General features: G+C 49.6%; 1 protein-coding gene across 1 annotated transcript in view; it reads left to right on the top strand.

Annotated features, from left to right (window-relative positions):
- Nucleotides 1–27,144, top strand: part of GAREM1 (GRB2 associated regulator of MAPK1 subtype 1) — a 165,694-nt gene that overhangs the window by 117,761 nt on the left and 20,789 nt on the right. Inside the window, exons 3-4 of the mRNA XM_054723752.1 lie at nt 14,361–14,491; nt 26,551–27,144. The exon at nt 26,551–27,144 is cut by the window's right edge and continues 609 nt beyond it. Coding sequence (XP_054579727.1) covers nt 14,361–14,491; nt 26,551–27,144 — 725 coding nt within the window. The remainder of the gene's footprint in view (nt 1–14,360; nt 14,492–26,550) is intronic.

The raw sequence follows: 27,144 nt of genomic DNA on the forward strand, positions 1-27,144 counted from the left end.
GCCCCAGGCCACTGACCCGATTTGTGAACTATCCAATTATTTTGGATTTATCAGTTAGTTACAAGGCATGCAAAATAAGCATACTACACTAAGTCATTCGCGTCCTAAAAACTGGATAGGCATGGGAAAATTTTAATCTGTGTGTAAAATAAAAGAGGAAGAAACACATATTTCTAAGTATTCTTCTGCCCAGCAATCTCTGAGGACCTGAAACATCTTTGGCACTTTGCACTCTGCCTGAACAGAGTGGTCAGTAAATAAATATTCTTGGAATTGTTTTATTAGTTTGCCTAGCAGTTAAAATAAGGAGGAAAAATTAATTTGGCCCCTATTTTTAATTCTGTTATTGAATTCTGATAATACAAATATATTAATCGTCTACCCGGCGTGGCTCAGTGGTTGAGCATAGACCTAAGAACCAGGAGGTCACAGTTCAATTCCTGGTCAGGGCACATGCCCGGGTGCAGGCTTGATCCCCAGTAGGGGGCGTGCAGGATTCTCTCTCATCATTGGTGTTTCTCTCTCTCTCTCTCCCTCTCCCTTTCCTCTCTGAAATCAATAAAATGTATTTTTAAAATACATATGTACATATTAATCATCTTACTATTAATCGAGTGCACACTGCTCCGGTGGAGTATTGTACATACGTGGTCTCATGGAATCCTGGCAACAATCCCACAAGCAGGAATCCCCGGTCCCGTTTCATATGTAAGGAAACTGGCGCTCAGAGAGCTGACCTTGCCCAAGGTTACATGCCTATCCACTACTCAACCCAGGCTGCCTGCTCCTACCCGGGGTTCTTATCCACAACTCATCGCCTCCTATTAACACAAACTAAACCTAAGTGATACCTTGCTGAATGAGGATGTATTTATGTCTACACAAAAATATAAGACCAGCATTTTCATCACTCCTCCTACGGACCCCGTATTCATGAAGACAGTGCCATAAGCCTCTGTACCAACCCTACACATCCACCTGGAACAAGCTACTCACTTTCTGATGATTGACAGACTGTTAGCCATCATTTCCATTCAGCCACGAGATAGATTCTGTTTTTCTGTTTTCTTTTTTCTTTTTTTTTTTTGTTGTTAATCCTCACCTGAGGATATTTTTCCACTGACTTTTAGAGACAGTGGAGGGAAGGGGGAGTGACAGAGAAAGGAAAACATGGATGTGAGAGAGACACATCGATTGGCTGCCTCCTGCATTCACCCCAACCGGGGCTGGGATGGGCCCGCAGGGTACGAGCCCTTGACCGGAATCGAACCCAGGACCCTTCAGTGTACAGGCCAATGCTCTATCCACTGAGCCAAACTGAGCCAAACCGGCTAGGGCAATATAAATTTCTAAATAGTGTAAATTCTTAATGTATCTTTCTAATATCCCTGGCCCTTTACGTGTTTTTTGGGTTTTATTTTTAAAGAAATAGAACTTTAAGACCAGGAAATAAAGACGTTTCCTTAGTAGTTTCAGAAACCAGAGTTGCTGGCTCGGTGCTGATGGCCCTTTTGAAGCTCTCCCTGGGGACTCTGGTTTCTTAAAGGCCCGATCGCCCACTGGAGACCAGAGTGTGTTCATCTGAAATGCACCCCTGTGCCCGCGAGGTCGCTCCTCCTGGGCACTGCTGCTTCCCAGCCGGTGTGCCCCTCGGCCCTGCCCCCTGTGTGCCCCTCGGCCCTGTCCCGCCCGGAGCAGCCGGTTCACAGCACGGGGGCCCGGGGCAAAGTCCTCCACGTGCACGCGGCCTGCTTCACGCGGAAGAGGGACGGCAGGATGCTCAGCGGGCTGGCTGTGCGGGGAACAGAAGCGCAGGCGTCTGATGAGGACGAAGGATGGGAGCAGGGAGCCAGCGCAGGGCGATCTGTCAGCACGGGCTGCAGAGAAGCAGAGAGAGCAGTGCTGGGGGGAGCACAGGCCGAGAGAGCAGTGCTGGGGGGAGCACAGGCCGAGAGAGCAGTGCTGGGGGGGAGGGGGGCGTGGGCCGTTCGGGAGTGTGGGACACGGACGGTCTGTGTCTGGAGGCTGGCCCTACGTTCAACACTGGAGCAGAAACGGAGCCCCGAGGCTCAGCAGCAGGCGGCTGTTGCTTCTCCTCCTTTTTAATTAAAGAGGAAGGATCTCCCGAGGGGGAGGGCCTCCCCGTCACGGAGGCTCTTTTTATTGGGCCGGAGTTTCCGTTTCTACTGCAGCTTCGCCTAATTCCTAACAGGCCCGGGCTGCCACCCGCGGCCACCGTGGCCACGAGTGCACGAGAGCCCTCGTCTAAGCAGGAGGCCTTTCGTGGCCGTTGCTCTCCATGGAGCAGAGGGTTCCCTGGGCAGCTTGTCCTAGAAGAGATGACGTGGCCCCCATCCTCCGTCCCCCATTCCCAGAACTGAGGGTCCAGCCAGGTGGCCGTGTGCCTACATCGTCCGAGTGTCCCTCTTCTCGCTTCTGCTTGACTACCAGGTGGGCCACTGAACGAAGCCAGATCTCGGCTGCTTTCTCCTGGCTCTGCTTCTCGAGGAGTTTTTCCAGGTTCCGTGTAAGAAGACGCTAGCCCTTTCTCCTAACCACTCGGAAGTTCAGGATACTGGCGTGCTTGGACTCCTTGTCACTCATGGCGAGCTATCTCTGTCCCATTTGACCTCTCTCTGATGTTCATCATGTGCCGCCTCGGGCGCTGAGCCCTTTCGGTGTGTTTCGTCATCCCAGTGGCTGTGCTTGGTCCGTGGCCTTTGTATCAGACAGACCGCGGAGATGGGTGGAGGGGGGGATGGCTCCTGGGCACTGACCCAGGTTGCACAATAGGGGGAAAGCCAGGATTTCCACTCTGGAGGTTTATGCACGTGCCTGCTGTGGGGAGATGTGGAGGCGAAATGATAACCAGTGAGCACATGTGGAATCGGGGGTTCCAAGCCTCATACTGAGCCCCGAGAACAGAGTGTGCCTGGTTCTGGGGCTGCCAGACCTGAGCTCTGCTCCTGTGTCAAATGCAAGCCTTCAAGGAACCGCCTCCCTCCCTCCCTCCCTTCCTTCCTCCTTTCTTCCTTCCTCCCTCCCTCCCTTCCTTCCTCCCTCCCTTCCTTCCTCCCTTCCTTTCTCCCTCCCTTCCTTCCTCCTCCCTCCTTCCCTTCCTCCTTCCCTCCCTTCCTTCCTTCCTCCCTTCCTTCCTCCCTTCTTTCTTTTCTCCCTCCCTCCCTTCCTTCCTCCCTCCCTCCCTCCCTCCCTCCCTCCCTCCCTTCTTCCCTCCCTCCCCCCCTTCCTCCCTCCCTCCCTCCCTTCCTTCTTCTTCCTCCCTCCTTCCCTCCCTTCCTTTTTCCTTCCTTCCTTCCTTCCTTCCTTCCTTCCTTCCTTCCTTCCTTCCTTCTTTCCTGCCTTCCTTCTTTCCTGCCTTCCTTCCTTCTTTCTTTCCTTCTTTTTTTCCTTCCTTCCTTCCTTCCTCCTTCCCTCCCTCCCTTCCTCCCTCCCTTTCTTCCTCCCTCCCTTCCTTCCTTCCTTCCTTCTTTCTTTTTCCTTCCTTCCTTCCTTGCTTCCTTCCTTCCTTGCTTCCTTCCTTCCTTCCTTCTTTCCTTCTTTCCTTCCTTCCTTCTTTCCTTCTTTCCTTCCTTCCTTCCTTCCTTCCTTCCTTCCTTCCTTCCTTCCTTCACTTCTTTCTTTCTTTCTTATTTTGTAGAGCAATTGTAGGTCCACAGCAAAATTGAGGGGAGGGTACAGAGATTTCCCCATATGCCCCTTGCCCCAGCACATACGTAGCCTCCCCCATTGCCAACATTCCCCCACCACGGCAGTACATTCATTACAATCGATGCGCCTGTACTGACACATGATCACCCAAAGTCCAGAGTTTACCTTAGGGTTCGTTCACCGTTGGTGTACAATCTGTGGGCTTGGACAAGTGTATAATGGCATGAACCGGCCATTGTGTATCATGCAGAGTATTTACACTAAGAACCCTCTGAGCGCCATCTATTTATCCCTCCCTGCCCACGAATCCCTGGAAACCATTGATCTTTTTACTGTCTCCGGTAGGTTTGCCTTTTCCAGAATGTCAGATGGTTGGAATCGTAGGGTTTGTAGCCTTTTCAGATTATCTTCTTTTGCTAGTCTATAATAATAAAAGTGTAATATGCTAATTAGACCAGACAGCCGAACAACCTTCTGGATATCATTCCGGACATCCTTCCAGATGAAACCGTGGCAGCGGGGGTCGAGGCAGAGGTGGTTAGGGGTGATCCGGCAGGCAGGCAGAGTAGTTAGGGGCAATCAGGCAGGCAGGCAGAGGCAGGGGCGATCAGGCAGGCAGGCAAGCAGTTAGAAGCGATGAGGTAGGCAGGCAGAGTGGTTAGGGGCGATCAGGCAGGCAGGCAGGCAAGCAGGCCAGCGGTTAGGAGCCAGTGGTCCTGGATTGCGAGAGGGATGTCCAACTGCCGGTTTAGGCCCTATCCCGCAGCAGGATTGGGCCTAAACCGGCAGTAGGACATCCCCTGAGGGGTCCCAGATTGTGAGAGGGTGCAGGCCGGGATGAGGGATAACGAATTTCGTGCACCGGGCCTCTAGTAATATAAATTTAAGGCTCCATGTATCTTCATGGCTTGACGGTCTTACTTTATGTAGCTGAAGAATTAGGTGAAAATGTACCCCTAACGTGTGCAGAAATTGTAGGGCCTGTGCCATAGGTTTCTATATTTTTTTTTTTTTGCTAGCTTTCCTATATCCAAGTTCCATGTACAAAGTGGGTATTGAAATTTGAACTGTTCTCACCCCCCATAGATAATGCTGACTATGTTCCCATCGTACTTTTAAGAAGCCATTCGTGTTTCTGTACACGGAGTTTTAATCACTCCAGTTTGGGCCCCAAGGTTGAAAACGAAATCCTTTAAAATCAAGGCCCTTTTTTTCCTAATGAAAACCACAGCTTGAGCAGCTGCTCGTGTGATTGTCTCTGCTCCGTGGCCACACTGGTGTGTGGGAGTTTACGGCCGGGCTGTGGAAAAGGGAGCAAAGAGGAAGCCAAGAATGGGGTCATGTTTCAATAGAGAAATAACGGTGGAATGTGCAGCCCTGGCGTGTTTTCCGCACCCTCCCCACACTTTGGACATGCAGCTTGGCCCTCTCCTTCCTTTTTAAACGCTTCCATAAGGCATGAAAGAGAAGCATACATCATCAGAACCACTGTATTGAAAACTCCTGGCCCCCGACTCTGAGGCCATACAGTGCGCCTTTATTTTCGCCTGGAGCCGTAAAATGACAGCTACACGCTCTGTCTGTGTTGTGTAACATCCGCTTTTGGTCCATCTGCGTTGGTGTGGTCTTCCTTGCCTTTGTCTGGGTTGAAATTGTGTGTATCTGTGTGTAATAATGCATTTTGTTTTGCTTATGTCACTTTCTAGGTCTCCTTTTCTCTTTGTAATGCCTCTTCCTATCCCCCTGTCTCCTCATGCTCTCTTCCCTGCGCTCCATTTTTCTAGTCCTTTCTTCCCTCTTCTCCTTTCATAAGATAGGGTTTTAAATTCTACAAATAAAAATTGAAGTCTTATTTTTGCTACTCTTAATTTTTATGTGGAGCCGAGGCCGGTTTGGCTCAGTGGATAGAGCGTCGGCCTGCGGACTCAAGGGTCCCGGGTTCGATTCCGGCAAGGGCATGTACCTTGGTTGCGGGCACATCCCCAGTAGGGGGTGTGCAGGAGGCAGCTGATCGATGTTTCTCTCTCATCGATGTTTCTAACTCTCTATCCCTCTCCCTTCCTCTCTGTAAAAAATCAATAAAATATATATATTTTTTAAATTTTTTATGTGGATAAGTAGATCGTTTTATATTTCCCAAAAAGGATGGCACCTCAAAAGGAATTGCTTTTTACGTGTTAGGACCTTGATTTTTATTTTTTCTTAAGGTAGGTTTCTGACCCGAATAGAAGCAGCTGCTTCATCCTGGCAGCTAGTCACAGTGGCAGAGACTAAGAAGAACACCTGGGCTCTGGTGCCACGGAGTGGGGTGAATTCTCAGCGACACCACGTTCCCTACGTTACACCTACCTGTAGACACGTTTTATCGCTGAATCAACTGCCAGGGCCATTCTGGGGATTCAGTGGAACAACCCGAATAGCCTTCCGCTGTCAGAGGAGAATTCATTGCTAAACGACCCCTCTTCCTACTGGCTGCTGTATATTTTTTCAGGAACGGACAAGGCATAGCCAGCTCCTCACCCTGTTGCCTTCCTCCTGAGGGGGGAGACATCAGCCCTGGGTGAAGCCACTTAGTAAAGGTAGAGCTGAGGTCAGCACGCAGGAGTGACCATCCTGGATTTGCTGCTGCCCCAAGGCATCTTCCTGCATCTCTGCAGGCGTCAGTTCCTCATTGGTCCAACCTGTGTAATCCCCGCCCACTCCATGGACTGTTGAGTGAGGTAGCGTGTGTGTAAAAGCAGGCTGCTGGAGAGATGATGTTTCCTGACATGGCTCTGGGCCAGAAGGTCCGACTCCTCTTTCTTTTCTCTTTTGTCTTTCCACATCTGATTGAGCCTCTTCGTTAAGAAGCTAGTCTGCCTGGCCAGTGTGGCTCAGTGGTTGAGCATCAACCTATGAACCAGAAGGTCTCATGCCCTTTGATTTCCAGTTGAGTTCAGCCCGTGGATTCCCCATCAGGGCACATGTCCCTCAATCCCCAGTGGGGGGCATGCAGGAGGCAGATGATCAATGATTCTCTTCATCATTGATGTTTCTCTCTCACTCCCTCTCCTTTCCTCTCTGAAGTCAATATATATTGAAGTCAATATATATATTTTGTTTTGTTTTGTTGTGTTTTTTGTTTTTTTTTTAAGAAGTTGGTCATTTGGTATGTGAGTCTCTAATTCTTTGTCAGTGCTGGCATTTAACATATTCTGGCTTTCAGAGTCAGGGAGGACTTACTGTCCTTTATTATCGGTTTTTAATTGAACACATTTGGTAGGCCAAAGTAAAGGGAACTCAGGATACATCCAGGCAGACAGCCATCAACAGGGTAGGTCTTACATGAGTGCACTCTTAATGTTCATGGGAAAAGCTGTAAACAGAAGCCTCCACTTAAGGTTCCAATTTAAGGGAGAATGAAGTGCTTCAAGAGCCCAGACGTCCCAGCTAAACTCTTTTTAACGTTTCCTGACCGATAATCACCCACTCACATCTAGTGTCACCGAGGTCAGTGAAGTCAGAAGCCCTTGGTCAAACGACAGCTGTGCCTTCCTCTCTTAGAAAGGTAGAGTGGTTCCTGCGTTAGATGAGATTGTTTTTATTTGAACCAACCATTAAAAAGTGGACGTGTTTACATAAAAGCCAGGCTTCCTGCCTCTGGGAATAAGTAGGTGTTAGAGCTATGAGGTCACCATCTCCACCTTTGTTATCAATTTTACCAATTGACTCAACTTTTGTGGTCACATAAGTATTTGATTTTGAGATTCCAAATATATATATATATATTTCCTGCTCTAAATGCCTGCTCCTCAAAGCAAGTACTTATTTAACTTCTAGTATGGTCTCAAACTGTGTTGTCAGGGAAACAGCAGACATGATTTCTGCCGTCAGGGCACTTGTGGTCTAACTAAGAAAACAATACAAAAACCAGTAAAATAAGTAGGGAATGATTAAATATTAAACCCTGGTAATGGATATCCGTGAAGATCAGCATGGGGTGAGGTCAGGGAAACCTCCTGGACGGTATGGGACTTGAGCTGATACTTAAATTCATTCCTTCCTTTTGCCATCAGTGATTTTCCTACTCTGCGTCTTGCACTGTTTAGTGTACAAAGATAAATATGTAAACAAGTAAGGACAATAAGACATTATACATGCTTAAACATCTATAGATAAATAATGAAATCACAAAAGAACGTGGCCAATTATATCCCTGAGACAGGAAGGTAAATTGATTTTGGATGAATAGATTGACCCAATCTGGGAATAGGGGAGAGGCGTCCCAGGTCGTGAGTGCAGTCTGAGAAGACCTAGTTCACCGTGGGTGGATCTAGGCGAGTTTTAGCATCCCGGGAGAAGAGAGTGAGGGCCGGGTCTTGGAGGGTCATGTATTTATTAGGAAGTTAAACGTTAGAGGAGGTAGAGAGCCACCAATGGCTTTTAATCAGAGGGTGGAGGAACACACATCCCTAATCCATTCTTTGCTGCCTCCACCCTGCTACACCCCAGAGGCTGAGCTGTAGGGCCAAATTAGCGGACTCTCATGCCCTTTGATTTCCAGTTGAGTTCAGCCAGTGGATAAATAGTCCCAGCAGGAGATGGCAAGAGAGGGTGAGGTCAAGGTCTTTGTTCTCCAGGCTTCCTCCCTTGAAGAATCACCAGGGAACAGCTTCATCTCCCCTTCAGAAGGTGACCTCATTGAAATATCGTTCTCCTTTCCGTAACTAGTCCTTCCCCTGGTCCCTTCAGAGCTTTGGTGGTGACAAAATCACCTCTGTACTGTCTTCATCTCTGTTATCACTATGCTTCCCCTACAGCCCACCCATACCATTATCAGCAGTCCTGTTGTAAATAAATCCTCTGCAGATTACCCTCATTTAAATTATGATTTTATTTTGAACATTCAGCCGTAGAGTAAGAAGATGGTTTCCTGGAATGGAAGCCAAGGGGCAAAGCAATTGACTAGGAAAACTGGCCACAGTGAGAGATGATGTGGTTGGGAATCTGTAATTGTGGAGACAGGAAGGAACTGACTGATGCAGGATGGGGGGCAAAGTTGAATTGACACCAATTGGATATGAGAGGTTAGAGGAAGGGAGGAGTCAGGGGTGACCACCCAGGTTTCTGACTTGGGTGGCTGCTTGGTTCAAGAAGTATAAAGGGGTTAGCTTTGCATGGGTTAGTTTTGTATATTTGGAGATACACAGCAGGTATTGGTTAGAACGATGTGGAATTCAGGAGCGATCTGGCTGGCGGGAAGGCTGGTATATTGTCACCTTATCGGTGGTCCTTGAAGCCAAGATGATTGAGGCGGTCCCCCAGGAGAACTGAGACCGTGGGAGAAGAAACAGAATAACAGAGGACGACAGTTGTGCACAGAAGTTAGACTGTCACCCAAAGGATCCATAGTTTTGCACAAACTGAATAAAGAACATGAGCAGAGGCAAAGGGGGGGGGGGGAGAGAGTGAGTGCTGACTGCACACAGGTGGTGGGGAAAATGTTGGCCGAAGACGAGTGGAGCCAGACTGCGGAAGCATTGGCAGCTACGGCAGAAGCCTGGGCTTGGGTTCGAAATTGAAGAGCTATTATTATACTAATACTTGTTCGGCTAGTCTACCCGCGTGTATGGAACACGTAGGTCCCCAAGTGCCGTGAAACTCACTCGGGTTGTGTTTCAGGATGGGTGAAGTTCTGATGAAGGCAGCGATGGACTTAAAGTCCGAAGCAGTGGTACCACGATGAAGGGATGAGGATCGAAACAGGACAGTAGCAGTGAGCGCTGAGGGCAGAGAGATTTCAAGGAAAGAAAGGGCAAGACGTGCGGAAGAATGAGTCTAGGAGAAGAAAGGTGAAGATGGCCCCGAGATTCCCACCCTAACGTGTTAGCGTCCTTGTTCACAGCTACAACCTTTTTTAACTTCCATCGCATGTATGATCGTTGTGCCTCAGACATTTTCTGGTCATTCTGAAGAAGCAGCTAACCAATTAGATGTGACGAAAAATTCCATTCTCCCAATTTCAGAAAATAAGGAAACCATTTGCATGGTGTGAAGTAGCTTGGCTGGTTAGAATATGTGTCCCAGAATGATTTCATTTTGAATCCAGTTTAGTCTGGTTAAGTTCAAGGATAGAATTTCAGAGCTGAAATTCTGACACTTGCTCTATATAACCTCAGATGGAGAAATAAATAGAAATGCCACAGATGATTATGATGAAGTTCATTATATTTTGGTTGATGATTTCTTTCTGTTCTTTGGCTTTAATTCTGATTCTCTGTGGTTATAGGCTTTGAGGCTCTGTGCTGAGTTTTGTTCTTTCTCTCTCTTTTCTCCCAATTCCACTTCCACTTGCCCTCCTCCCCACCAAACCATAATTTTAGGAACTAATGATAAGTGATGTAGGGAGTCAGATTTTAGAGTGGGAAACGCTGCGTTGTAATATTTCAAGTTTGTGTTTTTAATTTTTAAATTATGCTTAAGATTAGCAGAAATTTCAAAAATTGGTAATAAGAAAGTGAACAGGAAATTCGCAGAATATAAAATATAAATTGCTTCATTTAAAAAAATAGCCACAGATCTACCTTTTTAGTAAACAATGCATTAAAACCCCAATGAGACACTATTTTTCACCTATCAGATTGGCAGTGGTCATTTTTTTCGAAGCATTAGGGAAGGTATGAGGAAACACGTTAGTAGTGGGAATATGAGTGGGCAGAGCGTCTAGAAAATCAGTTTGGCAATAACTATCACAAATGAAAAAGCACTTACCCTTTGGCCCAGCCATTCCACATCGAGCCTTCCCCACCAATGTACTGGCATTGGGTACACAAACGTCAGGACAGCTCAGCATGTCCACTTCAGCGTCACTGTGGCTGCCAGGACCGGAACCGACTGGATGCCCGTCCACAGAGGGCTGATCACACTCGGTGTGGTGTTTGCACAATGGGGAATACACGCAGCTCTCTAAGAACGAAGCAAACTCTTATGGAACGATCACAGACTACGCAGAAGGCCTCCGCCTGCTGTTAAAAGAGCGGCGTTGTGTGTGCCGGTAGATAACATCGAAGACCATGTCTGCACGGAGGTGGCCGGGAGCTCTGGGCTGCCGCTGGGAGGAGAGCTTGGGATGAGACTGGAAGGAGACACACTCCATACCCTCTGGGACCGACATGTTTGGCAAGGGCACGCCTTAAGTCATCTTGAAATCTCTTCCCACTACCCCGGAAAGGGCAGCTGGGCGGCTCCCCAGCACTGACGGGCCTTCACCCATTGCTGGTGGAAGTGGGCGTTCACACAGGCTGCTCAGAAGGCAGTGATGGGTCGGTGCCTTTCCGATAACAAGATGCTCACCGTTCAGCTGGCAGTCCGAGCCCACGGACACTGCTGCCTGCCTGCGCGCGCACCTGAAGATAGCAGTGCAGGAGTCTGTGTGTGTCCGGGTAAACCCGGAGATGAAGTGCAGGATCCTGTTCGGGTCGGTTTGCTTTCTGAGAAATCTCAGCGGCTTTGTGTTTTCTGTGACTTTGGAGAACGGTTCCCTTCTTCCCCGTTGGAAGTGGCCCAGTGGTCTTAGGTTCCGTTCTTCGGACCAGATTGCATCTCCTTTACGCGATGGGCTCGAATCCATCTCCGTTGACGGCGGGGTCCTGGCTCGGAGAGTCCCAGGAACAGAGAAGCGAGAAGAATCCACTGTTTGTTCCCTGTTCAGTAAGCACCTACTTTGTGGCCAGGCTGGGGGCGTCCCACTAAATAACACGGACCTGGTCGTGGCGTCCAGCATCCCGGCGTTCCCTTTCCGTAACCAGGGCAGCCGCGCCCAGGGCGCCGTGGGGTCCTGGGGCCGTTTCTAGCGCTGCTCCCTCGTCTTCTGTTCCGTCGTTTCGTGCTGGTTGGCGCGGCGTTTTCCCCCTCCCGACGAGGAGGGACATGCCCGGGGGATCGTGCCGTCCACTTGAGTCGTGGGCCCACGGATGGACCCTGTGGGCCTCCCTCTCCTGTGTTCCTTGTTATTGACACACACGTGGGCACCGTGCGGACGGGCCGGGCGGCGGTGCAGCCGCGGCTGGAAGAGAAGGTGGGCCGCAGACGGTGCTCGTCACCCGTGAGGGTGGGAACCGGGGAGGCTCACGTCCCAGAGCCCCATCGGTGCCGCAGCCCGAACCCACCTCCCACGAACCGGGGGCTGGAGCCTCCCAGCCAGTGGCCCGAACCTGCCGGACCTGAACTTGACCTCCTCTCACTCCCCGTTCTTACTACGTGCCTCGGCGTCATTGGCTCTTTCTTCTGAAGGAGCAAAACCAGTGTCCGTGCCTCACGCCTGACAAGTGGCCTTTTACGTCTAAGCAAAGCGTGTGCTGCAGGACGGCCCGCCCGCTGCTGGGACGGGAGCGGGGACCCTGGACTCCCCGGCAGGACTGGGCCTCCTCGCTGCACGGCGTGCGCGTCCTCGCTGAGGGGAACCCCGTGCTTGTTCTGAGCGGCACACACAAGTGGGCGTTTCCTGGCCGGCCGTTAGTCCTGGTCCCCAGAGGAATGACGCGGCACAGCTTTGGAAACACGCATGAAGGCAGGGCGGCCGGGTGCCGATGTTTGCTCTGTAAGCATCACCTTGGGTGTATTTAGACTGGACCGATGGGCCTGTCGGGGTGTTGCCTTGGCTCCGGGGCCCGGGTCCTGCAGCGGGGACGGCTCTCCGCGGAGGCCTGTCCTGAAGCCTCAGCGCTGCTGAGAGACGAGGCGCTCCTCCTCCGCGCGCGGCTGTGACAGTGACATCTCAGAACAGATGCCCCAGCGACCTCCACGAGCTTTCACTCGGCGGCACGGCCTCACCTCCATGAAATGGTCTGTTAAGGAATCAGTTCCCCCGCGTCGGGGGGTGGGAATGTGCCATGTCCATTGATTTCGCAGCTGGCGGGGAGCTGGCTCCTAACGCCTGGATGGCCCCCGAGGTTGGATGGACGTTGTTGGGACGTCCAGGCCGCAGCAGCCACAGAGAAGAGGGTGGCACGGGAGCTCAGCATCCCTCCCAGAGTGCCTCGCGTGGGCTCCCCCGAGAGGGGCGTGGTCTTTTGTCGAAGAAGGGGGGCTCGGGGCAAGGTCCTAGAACGCTGGTCTTGTCAGCGATGGGAGGAGAAGGTGGGCGTTGGTGTCAGCCGGGGGTCTGCATTGTCCTCCTTGTCAAACCCCCTGGTGCAGTTCACACTGGGCGTCCGACTCCCACGGAGGGGCAAACTTCCGTTCTCAGGTACACAGGGTCGGCTCGGTTCGTGGTCTCAAGGGCCTGACGAGAGACCTCGGCGTAACTGTTCAGGGGTGCTGGCGTGTAGGCCTGGTCGTCTTCCCTTCCGACGTCTGCCTGCTTGTCCCCCCGTCATCTGTCCTGTGCGCTGCTCCCAGGGACAGGGCAGCAGAGGTGGGGCCGACCTCCGCCTGTGTTTGTAAATAGCGTGTGACGGGTGCGCAGCTGGTCTGACTGTTTACCCATCGCCAGCGGCAGCTTTCGAGAGCCAACCGGATGGAGTCGTTGTGACAGAGACTGCTCAGCCCACAAAACCTAAAATATTTACCGAGGAAGTTTGCCAACCCTGCCCATTAAACGTCACAGGGAGCCCAGCCCGTGGGGCTCAGGGGGTGAGCTTCGACCTCTGAACCAGGAGGTCACGGTTTGATTCCCGGTCGGGGCACAGGCCCGGGTGACGGTCTCGATCCCCAGTGTGGGGCGTGCAGGAGGCAGCCGATCGATGATTCTCTCTCGTCATGGATGTTTCCGTCCCTCTTCTTCTCCCTTCCTCTCTGAAATCAATAAAAAATATTTTTAAAAACATAAAAGGAAGGAAGCCACTTGCTGCAGGTGCCACGTGGCTCGTTCCTTAGAAGGAGGCGCACCCCCTGCCCCCCGCCAGCCTCTCTGTGCCCAGGCTCCGTGCCCATCCACAGCAGATCCCCGGTTATAGCAGCTCGGGAGTCCCCACGTGGCCCACGTGGAGTTGAAACCGAGGAGACCTGTGAGAGCTGAGGGTCCACGGCATTGTTGGGTGCTACTTGGGAATTTTTGGAATACTCCTCTAAAAAATTAGCCCCCTAAGCCGCCCGGCCTTGGTTTGAGAATATAATGTGTCTGGGTTATCACCACGAGAGGACTACACGACTTACTGTGACAGACAAAGCGAGCAACACAGAGCAAGTTTGTACTTGGAGGTCAGAGTACAGCAGCATCCGTTCAGTTTGATGTCGGTCCTCTGGTAACAAACTCTGAGTGTAAGCAAAGAAGCAAGTTCACGTCTGTGCTTGTTCTTAAGCTGGTGATTAAGGAAACCTGCCGTGGTCTTTTTTGTTGTTTTTTTCTTTGTTTGTTTCTTTGTTTCGTATATTTTTTATTGATTTTTTAAAGAGAGGAAGGGAGAGAAATAGAGAGCCAGAAACATCGATGGGAGAGAAACATCGATCAGCTGCCTCCTGCACACCGCCTACTGGGGATGTGCCCGCAACCATGGTGCATGCCCTTGACCGGAATCGAACCCGGGACCCCCCAGTCCACAGGCCGATGCTCCATCCACTGAGCCACACCGGTTTCGGCGTGTTGTTTTTCTATGATAATGATCAGAAGCCTTTGACCAGAAGAGTGGGCGTAGGGAAGGGGATGCCGCCACCACGGGGACAGCGGCCCCCCGTCACCATCTCACCTCTCTCCTGTTTACCGTGTGTTTCAGGCCAGTTCAAGCTGCTGGAACAAGACCGGGATATCAAGGAGCCCGTGCAATATTTCAACAGCGTGGAGGAGGTGGCCAAAGCGTTCCCTGAGCGCGTGTACGTCATGGAGGAGATCACGTTCAACGTGAAGGTAGCGCTGGAGGAACCACATCTTTATCCCCACTAGAGCAGCTCAGCTCTCAGGCCATGTGTACCCATCTGGGCCTCACAGGGAAAGGCCGTCTCCCTCTGAGGGGCCCTTGTCCTCGGAGGGGTCAATGGCCAAAACGGGTCTTTTAAGAATTGCTTTTGCTGTAGCCGACCAGAGGCCCAGACGGGTAACTACGCTTCATCAGCCCCATCTTTTGCTAAACTGTCCAGGCAGATCAAAGGTTGTCTTTCTCTCACTGGGACTTTATTCCCTAACATGTAATAGTTGTTTGGCCAGATCTCCTCTAAGGCTGATGCTCCACTGGTAGGAGCTGGTAAAAGGCATAGGAAGACCCGGCCGGCCTGGCTCCGTGGTTGAGCGTCGAGCTATGAACCAGCAGGTCACAGGTTTGATTCCCGGTCAGGGCACATACCCGGGTTGCGGGCTCGATCCCCAGTGAGGGGTGTGCAGGAGGCAGCTGATCAGTGATTCTCTCTCATCATTGATTCTCTCTCATCATTGATATGTTTCTCTGTCTCCCTTCCTCTCTGAAATCAATCACAGTATTCTTGTAAAAGAACCATATGAAGCATCTAATACGGTTCACTTATTTGGAGAGACTTCAGAGCACAGCCTGGCATGGGCATATGCCCTTGCGTTTTTCAGAGACTGCCTGTATCAGGACACACGGGGGGTTAGTGTGTAGGGTGTTGCCAGCGGGAATTGACTGGTCCTTGCTCATCGGAGAAAAGCCGTGGTGTTTACAGCTCTGCGTTCATTTTGCATTTGGAGAGGGACTCACCAGAGAAGCCATGCCAGCAACGAGGTCCTACCTTATTGCCACAGATCCTCTGCCTTTTCCTTAGCGGCACGGCATTCAGTGACACTAAGACATCTCAGACAGTGTTCACACCCACGGGGGTTTCTGTTGGACCCCACTTCAGCGAGAAGTCCGACTGAGTCCCATCCTCTGAACACGTCGAGGTTTAGAGGGCAAGATGCGTTTTTCTTAGCAATTCACTGTCTGTGACAGACAGACTGAGTGCATGGGGTCTGAGCCCACAAACGCAGCGCTGTCTTTGGGGGTGAATCACTCCACCCTCGCTTCTCAGGAAGGAGGGGAGTGCTCAAGACAGCCTCCTTTGTGGAGACGTGGTTCTGTCCATTTCATTGACTAAGCCAGCGGTCGGCAAACTCCTCAGTCAACAGAGCCAAATATCAACAGGACAGCGATTGAAATTTCTTTTGAGAGCCACATTTTTTAAACTTAAACTATATAGGTAGGTACAAAAAAAATAAAAAAATAAAATAAACTATATAGGTAGGTACATTGTTAATTAACTTAATTAGGGTATGTGGTATTTTGTGGAAGAGCCATACTCAAGGGGCCAAAGAGCCGCATGTGGCTCGCGAGCCACAGTTTGCCAACCACTGGACTAAGCTAAGTCATTCTCTCTTCCCGCTCTAAAACACAGCTGCTGTGGTCTACTTTCTTTACTTTTATTATTAACACCACTGAGATTTTGCATAGCTCGGTCAACTTGTATTCAAGACAACTTGTGTTCATTTACACTGAGGATCTGTGAGAACACATTCATTTTTAATCTTACCAAGAGTCGTTGGCCAGAAGTTAATCAAATCCTATTCCATTCGTGCCTTGATATGATTTAAATGTCCCCTTAGAACTTATATTTAGAATTACCTAAGTGGGAAAGAAAATCATTTAGAAAGGAAAGCTAGTCATTTTAAACCCTTTTCTGAAAACATTTCATGGATTTTAAAATAAAAGATTTAGAATTGAAACATGAGCCTGGCCAGCGTGGCTCAGTGGTTGAGCGTCTACCTATGGACCAAAGCCTAAAATGACTACTATCGCCCTAACCAGTTTGGCTCAGTGGATAGAGCGTCGGCCTGCGGACTGAACGGTCCCAGGTTCGATTCAGGTCAAGGGCATGTACCTTGGTTGCGGGCACATCCCCAGTAGGGGGTGTGCAGGAGGCAGCTGATCGATGTTTCTCTCTCATCGATGTTTCTAACTCTCTATCCCTCTCCCTTCCTCTCTGTAAAAAATCAATAAAATATATTTTAAAAAAATAAATTAAAATAAAATAAAATGCCTACTATCTGGCCCTGTAAGAAAAAGCTTGCCCACCCCTGAGGTAGAGCATAAAATCATCCTAAAGTGAGTTTCACGTTCTCAAAAAATTCCCCACCACGGAGTATTCCACTTTCTCTCTATTTAGTGCTTCACAGCCAGGGTCCTCATATGAAGAATATCGCATCTGTTCCTTGCTGTTATGGTTTCAGAAATAGCCCTCCACCTCAAGTGCGTCTTTGGAGACTTCTTACACCAGGACGGAGTGAATTATTTCACGTGTCTTCCGGCCTTTCAGACTCAGCCGGGCCGTGATGAGACACTTCCCCACCCCGCCTTTTCCCGCCATCAGGATGATGGCTAACAAATTAAGTCTTCATTTAAGCCTGCCTTTCTGGTGACATTGGTGGCGAGCGGGCGGGGAGGGCGGCCTGCGGGTCCGCGCTGGGCCCCGTGCAGCTCTCCGGAAGTGGTGAGAGGCACTGACTGCACTGCGGGCGCCCCAGGCCGCCTGCATGACAGTGATGGCTCTCGAACCCGGGGAGCCCCAACACCCTGATCTGGACGCCACCACGTTGCTCTTTTCAGTGCAGCTCCTGGGACCCCCGCTTGCCGCTGTTCCGGCGGCGATAGCTCCCCAGGGGCACAGAGCGAGTTTGCGTGGTCTCCGCGGGGAGAGGTCCCCCTCCAGCCAGCACAGGCCTCTTGGGAACCATTCCCACGTGGCCTGGGCGGGCGCTGAGCTGACAGCCCTGTCCCCTGCGTCCCAGCCCCCGACTCCCGGCTTGGGCACCTGCTCTGGCAGGGTGTCAGTGCCCAGCAGCAGAGCTGCCCTCGTGTGGCGTGAGGGGTGAGGGCGTCAGGCTTGTCTTTGTTAACAGGAAAAGCATCATACATGATTCAGACAGCGTCCATGACAGCTGGGCTTCTCAACCCTGAGACACGTGATCAAGAGTAAAGTGATAAGCCCAGCCGGCGTGGCTCAGTGGCTGAGCGTCGACCTAGGAACCTGGAGGTCATGGTTCGATTCCCCGTCCTCGATCCCCAGTGAGGGGCATGTAGGAGGCAGCCGATCCATGGTTCTCTCTCATCACTGAAGCCTCTATCCCTCTCTCCTTCTCCCTTCCTCTCTGAAATCAATAACAATATTTTTTTAAAGAGTAAGATGATAAAATATTGTCCATCATCAGCAGGGTGGAAGTTTGCAGACATGGAGTGTTTATAATCATTCCGTCGGAGGCCTCCCTCCTTGCCTCGTCCTCCTCCTTTTGACAAACATGAACCCCGGGAAACAGATGCTGGCCGGCTTCACTGAGTCACAAGAAGCCACAGAGCTACTTAGCAGCCCAGCCAGGTCGCCTAACTCGATCCAGGCCCCCCTCCGCTCCCTCCATCCTCTCTGTGGGTTTGCGGTAAGGCTTGGGATGGGGATCCGAACGCCCTTTCACATGGACACGAGCGCTTGCACACCTAGTGTGTTGTCCATCTAAACAAATGTTTTCCGTCATTGTGACCTAGCCAGATCCTTTGGTTTTTGGATTTCTGATACGCAGGGTTTGGCGGCTTTTATGAATGTTATACGTGCAGATTTGTACGCCTTATTTCATACCCGAGTATCATACCTGTATTTTAAAAAATAAAATCCTGCAAGTTGACTTGATGTTTCGTCCCTATTGGCATCAGAGTAGTTTCTGATTAGATGAACCTGTGTCAGAACGAACCCCTTCAAAAATACGGCTGTAAAGTATTCACCCGGAATATTAACCAGTATTCACAGAGAAACAAGGCTGGAGGTGGGTTCTTGCATTGTTCAAGAGACGCTGAAGGGGCGGGCGGGCGTTACTGAATACATACGCAAACGTTCTAAAGCTGAATAGAATTCATGACGCTGAGTTTGGGGATTTTTCCCCCAAGGCTTTCGAGTTACTAGGAATCAGCCTCCTTCCCACCCACCCCCCCACCCCCGCCCCCCAGTCATGGACTTGAGGCAATCCGTGTGCCTTTTCACTTAACACATTAGTTCCCCTTCGGAGCTGAAGGAATCACGCTCTTTCCCCTTCGGCCAACTCGTTAGACTGTGTCCTGTTCCCCTACCAATGGCAGTTAACAAATTAAACATATGTCCTAGTTCTTGACTCCTTTTCACAGCACACAACAGGCGAGGCCTTGGAAACGCATTAGTGGAGAGGCCTCCGACGGCTTGTGGTTCTACTCTGGTCTTAATGGCTTTCCTCCCGGCCGCCTCCCTGATCCTGTTTGTCTTCCAAAGGCAAACACAGCTTCGGCCGTCGCCCTGGAAAGTCAGACAGAAGAATGGTGCTGAAGCGTGGACTGCTCTCCGGGAGTGTTTTGTTTTGTTGGTTTGTTTTAGGAGTATAATCATAACCATCGTCCTAGTTTAAAGTGTGTCCCTCGACGTTGGGGAAAGGACCCTCCTGGCGGGGGGCGGTCATCATGAGGCCCGAGAGGCGGGGTCCCTGTGAGTTTGGAGAGGGCGGGCCGGCTCGCTCGGCCTCCTCTGCCGCCCCTGGAGCCTGGGAGCCTGAGTCACTCCGGACGGCCAGCTCGGGGGTGGCTGCAAATCTGAACAGCAATCCCGTCCAAAGTGACTGTCATTTCCGCTCGGTTCCTTAAAATGGGCTGCAATTCTCTGCCATCGTGGAGAGAAGGATTTGAACCACATGTAACCCTTCTTCTCGCCTCCGGAGACTCTTGCCTTTCTCCGGCCAGGCCCTCCCACGCGGCGGTGTTCCGCGGCCTCATGTGAGTGTTTTTGTCGGTGGCCTCTGGTGTTTGTTGGGATACTTGCCTCGGCCGTCTGTGTTTCTAGTTTTCATGTTTTCTCCCGTCCCGCTGTGGGCTGGAAGCTAGTCTCCACGTGGACAGAACTGGGATGAGACGGGAGCAGGCACGCTGAGCCCGGGAGGTCCTTCAGGGCTTCCCGCTGAGCCCGAGCAGCAGCCACTGCCCCGAGGCCTGGGAGCTCCCGCCTGGCTCTCGGCTCTGCAGCCGGGAGCCGCTTACCGCCGGACGGGGATGCGTGTGGGTCTCAGAAACGCGTCACTTGGCGATTTCGTCGTCGTGCGAACATCGGAGGGGGACTTACAGAAACCTGGGAGGGATAGCCTCCGGCACAGCTGGGCTATGGGTACAGCCGACGGCTCCGCGGCCACAGCCTGGACAGCAGGTTACTGTACAAAACAGCACGGGACTAAGTCAAGCACACGAGAAATGATGTCTCCAGAGAGGTGGCAAGCAGCAATAAAAACCATAGTATAGTAAGTGTGTGTTTACGTAAAAATCTCTAGTAAAAACCCGTAACACAGTCATTTATTGTCATTATCGAGTATGATGTACCGTACATAGTGTACGTGCTATAATTTTGTACAACCGGAAGTGCAGGTTTGTTACACCAGCCTCGCCAAAAACACCTGAGCGATGTGTTGCGCTAGGAAGATACAACAGCGATGAGGTCACTAGGCAATAGGGATTTTTTAGCTCCATCATAATCTTGTGGGCCACCATCATACATGCCATCCACCGTCATACATGCCATCCACCCTCATACATGCCATCCACCGTCATACATGCCATCCACCGTCATACATGCCATCCACCCTCATTCATGCCATCCACCGTCATACATGCCATCCACCCTCATACATGCCATCCACCCTCATTCATGCCATCCACTGTCATACATGCCATCCACCCTCATACATGCCATCCACCCTCATACATGCCATCTACCGTCATACATGCCATCCACCGTTGCCTGAAACTTCTTTATACGGTGCAGGGCTGTACTCACACAGAGATCAGAAACCACCATTTGCTATGCAACCTGAATTTTGCTGTGTACGAATGAATTTTAAAAATTAAAAGTGAATGACTCTAGAGGTAGCTCCTTTTTACTTCTTATGTTCAGTCTTTCTTACGATGAGTCAGATGTCCTTTATTTTAAGATTCGTTCCGGATGGTGAACCGGGTACAGTTGTGAGGTTAATTATCTCAGCGCCTGCAGACAGACGGGTGCTTTTTGTGCCATCTGAGATCGTAGGCCTCTGGTGCGCGTCACAGATTAGATCATCGCCGTTGTACTTGCCATCCTTGCCCTATTTCCTGTTTTGTTTTGTTTTTTAAAAAAAAGACACTCGAGATTGACATTTACTGAACTCTTCATGCGCTTTCTCGTTTTCTGCCTTTCTCCCAAAGAAACGAGTTATAAAATTTGAAGTTTGGGGAGCAATGTGCTAATATTAATTAAATATTCTCTATTTAATGTATACATCAATCAGATCAATCCTGGTGTTTTTTTTCCCCCAAGAGCTGAAATGTTAACCTCTGTGACATAGCTGATCTTTAGAACAACTACTTTTAGAGAACAGATTGCCTATAGCCAGAACCATCGGGGAGAGAGAGAGAGAAACTTTACATCAGTGTTTTGCAATGTTGCTTGACGATGGGCTGTTACTTCTGAACGGTATTGTGCACAGTAAAACCCTGATCGTTTCCTGGATTAGACCTATTAGAGTTGTTTAGATAACACACTCTGAATTACTTCCTCTCAGGAAACACTGAAACTGGAACTGTTACCCAGGCACGCATACCAGAGCACTTAGAACACATTGTTTCTTTGGCTATTAAAAGAGAAATAAAGAGGAAAGGAATTATGCAAATAAATCACATCTGTAGAAGCCAGAGGAGGCTATTTGGCTCAGCTGCCACAGGAAGAACATTTCTTTATGAGCTTCTTCATCTGTCACCGGCCGCGACCACAGGATCGGCGGGTACGTGCGTCTCATCGTTTATGCAGAGCTAACTGCGAGCACTGGTGATGGCGTCAGAGCGGGGAGCGCGGAGTTACAGATTGCACTCACACATGTCCTGCGTGTTTATGTAGGGGAGTAGGAATCGCTTCCTTTAGCAGTACACACATACACGGAAATGTTGACAAAACTGTTGGATGTGCCCGGAGAGTGGCATTTAGAAAGGATCGTTTTGATCTGTTGACTCGATGCACAGACTGTCTGCTCTGTATCTCAGACGCTGTGTAGACATTCGCCTTCCGTCCATGTGGTGTGTGCTGCTCCGTGGACCTGCAATGGGTTCATTCTGGAAGGAGTGTGTTTATCAAGGGAAATTAGGGAAATTACAGTATCAGCGTAAAGGGCTGAATAACACGTACGTTGTTGCTTCTGCATATTGGAGAAACGCGGTCGGCTCCTGTGAACTGGAACGAGTGTGGTGTTTGAGGGAGGGAACGTGTCTGTTTCTCAGGTCTCATGAGAACCCTGCCTCTCGGCATCCGTCTCCATCCTGATCCAAAGGGACGAACGGCCAAGTTTCCTGTAAAAGTTCCAGGGAAGAGGAAGTGGAGAGTGCGGCTGAGCGTTCTGGAGACCAGCACATCCCCCTCCTTTGAGGTGTCACAGTAATGATCTTTCAGGCCCTGTTCTGACATCAAGTTTATTCTGGGATAACACAGTCAGAACTTTGAACAGTTCACAGCATAGAAGACAGGATCACGCTTAGAAGTAGTGATTTGATTTGCCCTAGCCGGTTTGGCTCAGTGGATAGAGCGTCGGCCTGCAGACTGAAAGGTCCCGGGTTCAGTTCCAGTCAAGGGCACATCCCTGGGTTGTGGGCTCGATCCTCAGTAGGGGGCATGCGTGAGGCAGCCGATCATTGATTGTGTCTCATCATTGATGTTTCTATCTCTCCCTTCCTCTTCCTTCCTCTCTGAAATCAATAAACATATTAAAAAAAAGAAGAAGTAGTAGTGGTTTGGGCTCAAAAACAGTAGTGAATGGACTAGAAACCAACATGAACATACAGAGATGTTGAAGGCATCATGAAACGATTGAAAGGATTAAAATGGCCGAAACCGGTTTGGCTCAGTGGATAGAGCGTCGGCCTGTGGACTGAAGGGTCCCAGGTTCGATTCCGGTCAAGGGCATGTACCTTGGTTGCGGGCACATCCCCAGTAGAGGGTGTGCAAGAGGCAGCTGATCAATGTTTCTCTCTCATCGATGTTTCTAACTCTCTATCCCTCTCTCTCTTCCTCTCTGTAAAAAAATCAATAAAATATATTTTTTTAAAAAGAATTAAAATGTTTTATTCTATTATTATTATTTTAAAATACGTTTTTATTGGTTTTCCTTAGAGGGATATAAAGGGAGGGGGGAGAGAGAGAGAGAGAAACATGGATTGGTTGCCTCCCACACACACCCCAACCAGGGATCAAACCCGCAACCCGGGTATGTGCTCTGACCGGGAATCGAACCTTCAACCTTTCGGTTCACAGGGCAATGCTCAACCAACTGAGCCACACTGGCCAGAGCTAGCATGTTTTATTATTAACAAAAGTAATAGTAATAGTCACTATTTATTGAGAGCACACACTGATTCAGCCTGCGGAGTAGATGAGATAGTCCCTCTTTACAGATGAGGAGACTGAGATTCAAAGGAGTAAAACACTTCGTGTGAGGTCGCCTCACAATAAAGGCAGGATTCATACTGGTCTTGTGCTTTAGTTAACAGCACTGCACCGTTAATATATTGTACCAATGAATTTCCAAAGGCCATAGTTCTTTCCGTTTATCTCTATCGGGGGCCAGCAGCCTTTTTCCGTAAGGAGACAAGAGTAACTCTGTTAGAGTTTGTGGGCTGTATGGTCACTGTTGCAGCTACTCAACACTGTCCCAGAGTGAAAGGTCTTAGGCTCTCCGTCAGGGGTCCTCAAACTTTTTAAACAGGGGGCCAGTTCACTGTCCCTCAGACCGTTGGAGGGCCGGACTATAGTTAAAAAAAAAAAAAAAAAACTATGAACAAATTCCTATGCACACTGCACATATCTTATTTTGAAGTAAAAAAAAACAAAACGGCAAAAACACCCGGCGGGCCGGATAAATACCCTCGGCGGGCCGCATGTGGCCCGCGGGCCGTAGTTTGAGGACGCCTGCTCTACGTAAATGAGTGGGCATAGCTTAGTCCTAATAAAACTTTATTTACAAAGTTGGGTGGTAAATGTAATGTAAGATTGGGACCCTGGACAGTAGTTTGTTGACCTCTGGTCTATATCTTGTAAGTTTAACGAGATGCTAGCTGAGAATAAAAGCCTTCAGGATAACCCAAAAGTTAGAATTAATAGCAAACAAATCTTTATAGGGATTCTTGGTGACCAAAGAATCCTTAAAATACAATAACTGAAAAACCTTGAAGCTGCAGGAAAAGAGCCAGCCTTCGTTTGTGCCAAATGCTGTCATGTATGAATTATTCATTAGCTTTAAAGTAACCTAACCTGTATGCTTCAGAGCTGTCAACACTGTAACACACGAGGACCAAATGCGATGTGGTATGCTGGTTTGATACTAGAGCAGAAAAAAGGGGCATGAAAGGGGGGGGGGGAATCAGTGAAATCCAAGCAAAGCTTGCCGCTGAGTTAACCGTCTTGTGCCGATGTTAATGTCTTAGCTTTGATAACGCACCAGGTTATATAAGATGTTGGCAGGAGAAACTAGGGGAAGGGTAGATAGGCACTCGCTTACTGCCTTTGCAACTTCCCTGCAAATCCACAATTATTTCAAATAAAAAACGAACATACATCTATTTATTTATTCACATTCCTAAACGTACTCCAGTGTAGAGAAGCCGGGACCCATGTGAGGGCCAGGTGAAGGCTGAGCCTGAAAGGAAGCCCGGTCAAGTGGAGACCTTAGTTTTAAAAATTACACTTAACTCTGAGTCCACTGAGTCACCAAAAGTGGGTTTTAAACCTTAGGAGCCTCACTTGCCATTGAAACAACATTGTGCTGCTATTCATGGGCTGATCATGCCTCCTATAGAGAAATTAACTGCTCCACCATAGAGCTGTTTTTATGGCTCTAATGTGGATTGGCAATTGGCTTGTTCCAAAGGTTAAGATCATGCAGAGATGAGCAGGAAGAGCGGAGTGGGTGAGAAGTCATTTACAGAGATTGTTACCACCTAGTTTCCTAAACACGGACTGATGATTACTGCTCAGTAAGCAATATGAGCATGACCGGTCCCTTTCCCCAGATGCCTTTTTAGTTACGTAAGAGAAGAAAGTCGATCATAAAGATAACATAATAGGACTACAGACTAATGTCACCTGTAAGATACATAAATCACAGGTCAAATATTATCAGAGAATTGTGCAATAGAGCTTTAACAGCATGATAATATGGAGATTACTTCAGGCATGCAGAGCTGTTTAATATTTGGGAATCTACTATTTTAAAAGTAGTGCGTTAAAATTTTAAAAGTAAACATATAGCCATCTTATTGAATACAGAAATAGCGTTTGGTTCTTAAAAATTTTGTATTTCTTTGGAGAAACGTAGAGAACTAGAATTGAAAAGACACATTACTATGATTTTAAAAAATTCATCTCAGCCCCGGCCAGGAGGCTCAGTTAATTGAAGCGTCATCCTGTACACCAAAAGGTTGAGGGTCCGATTCCCAGTCAAGGCACATACATGGGTTGTGAGCTCAATCCCCAGTAGGGGGCATGCAGGAGGCAGCCAATAGATGATGTTTCTTCTCTCTATCCCTGCCCCTTCCTCTCTCTCTAAAATCAATAAAAACATTTTTTTTAAAGTTCATTGCAGTGCTAATGATAATGCTAAGCATTGGGAAAATTCATCTAACAATAAGGAACTGGTCAAATAAACTAAGGCATACCATAGATAATGGCCTATGTTACTTTAATATTATAATTGATGGTATATATGTATGTATACATGAGATGAATAAATTATAGTGAGAAACTCAGGAACAAAATTGTGCCTGTGTATTTATATCTCTGAGGTAATTTGATACATTTCGTTTTTTAATTTCTACTTACGTAAAATTGCTAACATAGATTATTTTTAGTGGTAAGACTGTATCAACTTTGTTCATTTTTGTATTTCTTCCAATGAGCATCTGTCCCAATTCCAATTTTAGAAAATTTAGTAAAATGTTAATAGTTTTTAATAAAGGACTTTTTTAAATTTACTGCACAACCCCTACCCCCCACCCCGCTTATTGAAAAAAAGGAATTTTTTATAGTGGTTGTTTATGAAAGCAGTTTTTATAACTGGAAAAAGATATAATAAAAATGTTAATGTCCCGCCCTGACCGGTTTGGCTCAGTGGACAGAGCGTCGGCCTGCGAACTGAAGGGTCCCGGGTTCGATTCCGGTCAAGGGCATGTACCTTGGTTGCGGGCACATCCCCAGTGGGGGGTGTGCAGGGGGCAGCTGATCGATGTCTCTCTCTCATCGATGTTTCTAGTTCTCTATCCCTCTCCCTTCCTCTCTGTAAAAAAAATCAATAAAGTATATATATTTTTTAAAATGTTAATGTCCCAGAATAAGGATCCACAGGGTAGGAAAAGAAGCTGGAAGGGTCTGTAGCAAACCATTCGCCGACGCTCTCTGTGGCTCATGGGCTTCTTCTCTTTTTGCCTTATTCCTCTCTATTTCCCACATTTCCGCTAGTGCACAGGTTTCCTTTTTCTTCAGAACAAAGTGTATCTTTAAAAGCCTAAACTAGCCGAAACTGGTTTGGCTCAGTGGATGGAGCCTCGGCCTGTGGACTGAAGGGTCCCAGGTTCGATTCCAGTCAAGGGCATGTACCTTGGTTGCGGGCACATCCCCAGTGGGGGGGCGTGCAGGAGGCAGCTGGTCGATGTTTCTAACTCTCTCTCCCTCTCCCTTCCTCTCTGTAAAAAATCAATAAAATATATATTTTTTTAAAAAGCCTAAACCAACGTCATCTTGTGATCGTCAGCCACATCCTTACCTTTTAAACGGAGTGGCTGCATTTCATGTTACCCCAAACCACATTTCCCCCGCCTTCTGTGTGTGCGCACATGCGCGTCTCCGGAGGCAGGCTCTGGGCCTCCCCGGGGGCCCGGGCGGCGGGGACGCTAACCGGCCGTGTGCTTGGCCTTGCAGGTGGCGTCGGGGGAGTGCAACGAGGACACGGAGGTGTACAACATCACGCTGTGCACGGGCGACGAGCTCACGCTCATGGGGCAGGCGGAGATCCTGTACGCCAAGACCTTCAAGGAGAAGTCGCGGCTCAACACCATCTTCAAGAAGATCGGGAAGCTCAACTCGCTGGGCAAGCTGGGCAAGGGCAAGATGCCCTGCCTCATCTGCATGAACCACCGCACCAACGAGAGCGTGAGCCTGCCCTTCCAGTGCAAGGGCCGCTTCAGCACGCGCAGCCCGCTGGAGCTGCAGATGCAGGAGGGCGAGCACACCATCCGCCACATCGTGGAGAAGACGCGGCTGCCCGTGAACGTGACCGTGCCCAGCCCGCCGCCCCGCAACCCCTACGACCTGCACGCCATCCGCGAGGGCCACCGCTACAAGTTCGTCAACATCCAGACGCGGACGGTGGTGGTGTGCTGCGCGCTGCGCGGCGGCCGGGTGCTGCCCGTGCACTTCCCGCTGCACCTGGCCGTGCCCAAGCTCAGCCTGCCCGAGCCGCCCGGCCGCGGCGGCCTGTGGCCCGAGGCCCTGGTGCGCCACTGGCTGGCCGTC

Source organism: Eptesicus fuscus, chromosome 12 (genome assembly GCF_027574615.1).
Source record: "Eptesicus fuscus isolate TK198812 chromosome 12, DD_ASM_mEF_20220401, whole genome shotgun sequence".
Lineage (NCBI taxonomy): Eukaryota > Metazoa > Chordata > Mammalia > Chiroptera > Vespertilionidae > Eptesicus > Eptesicus fuscus.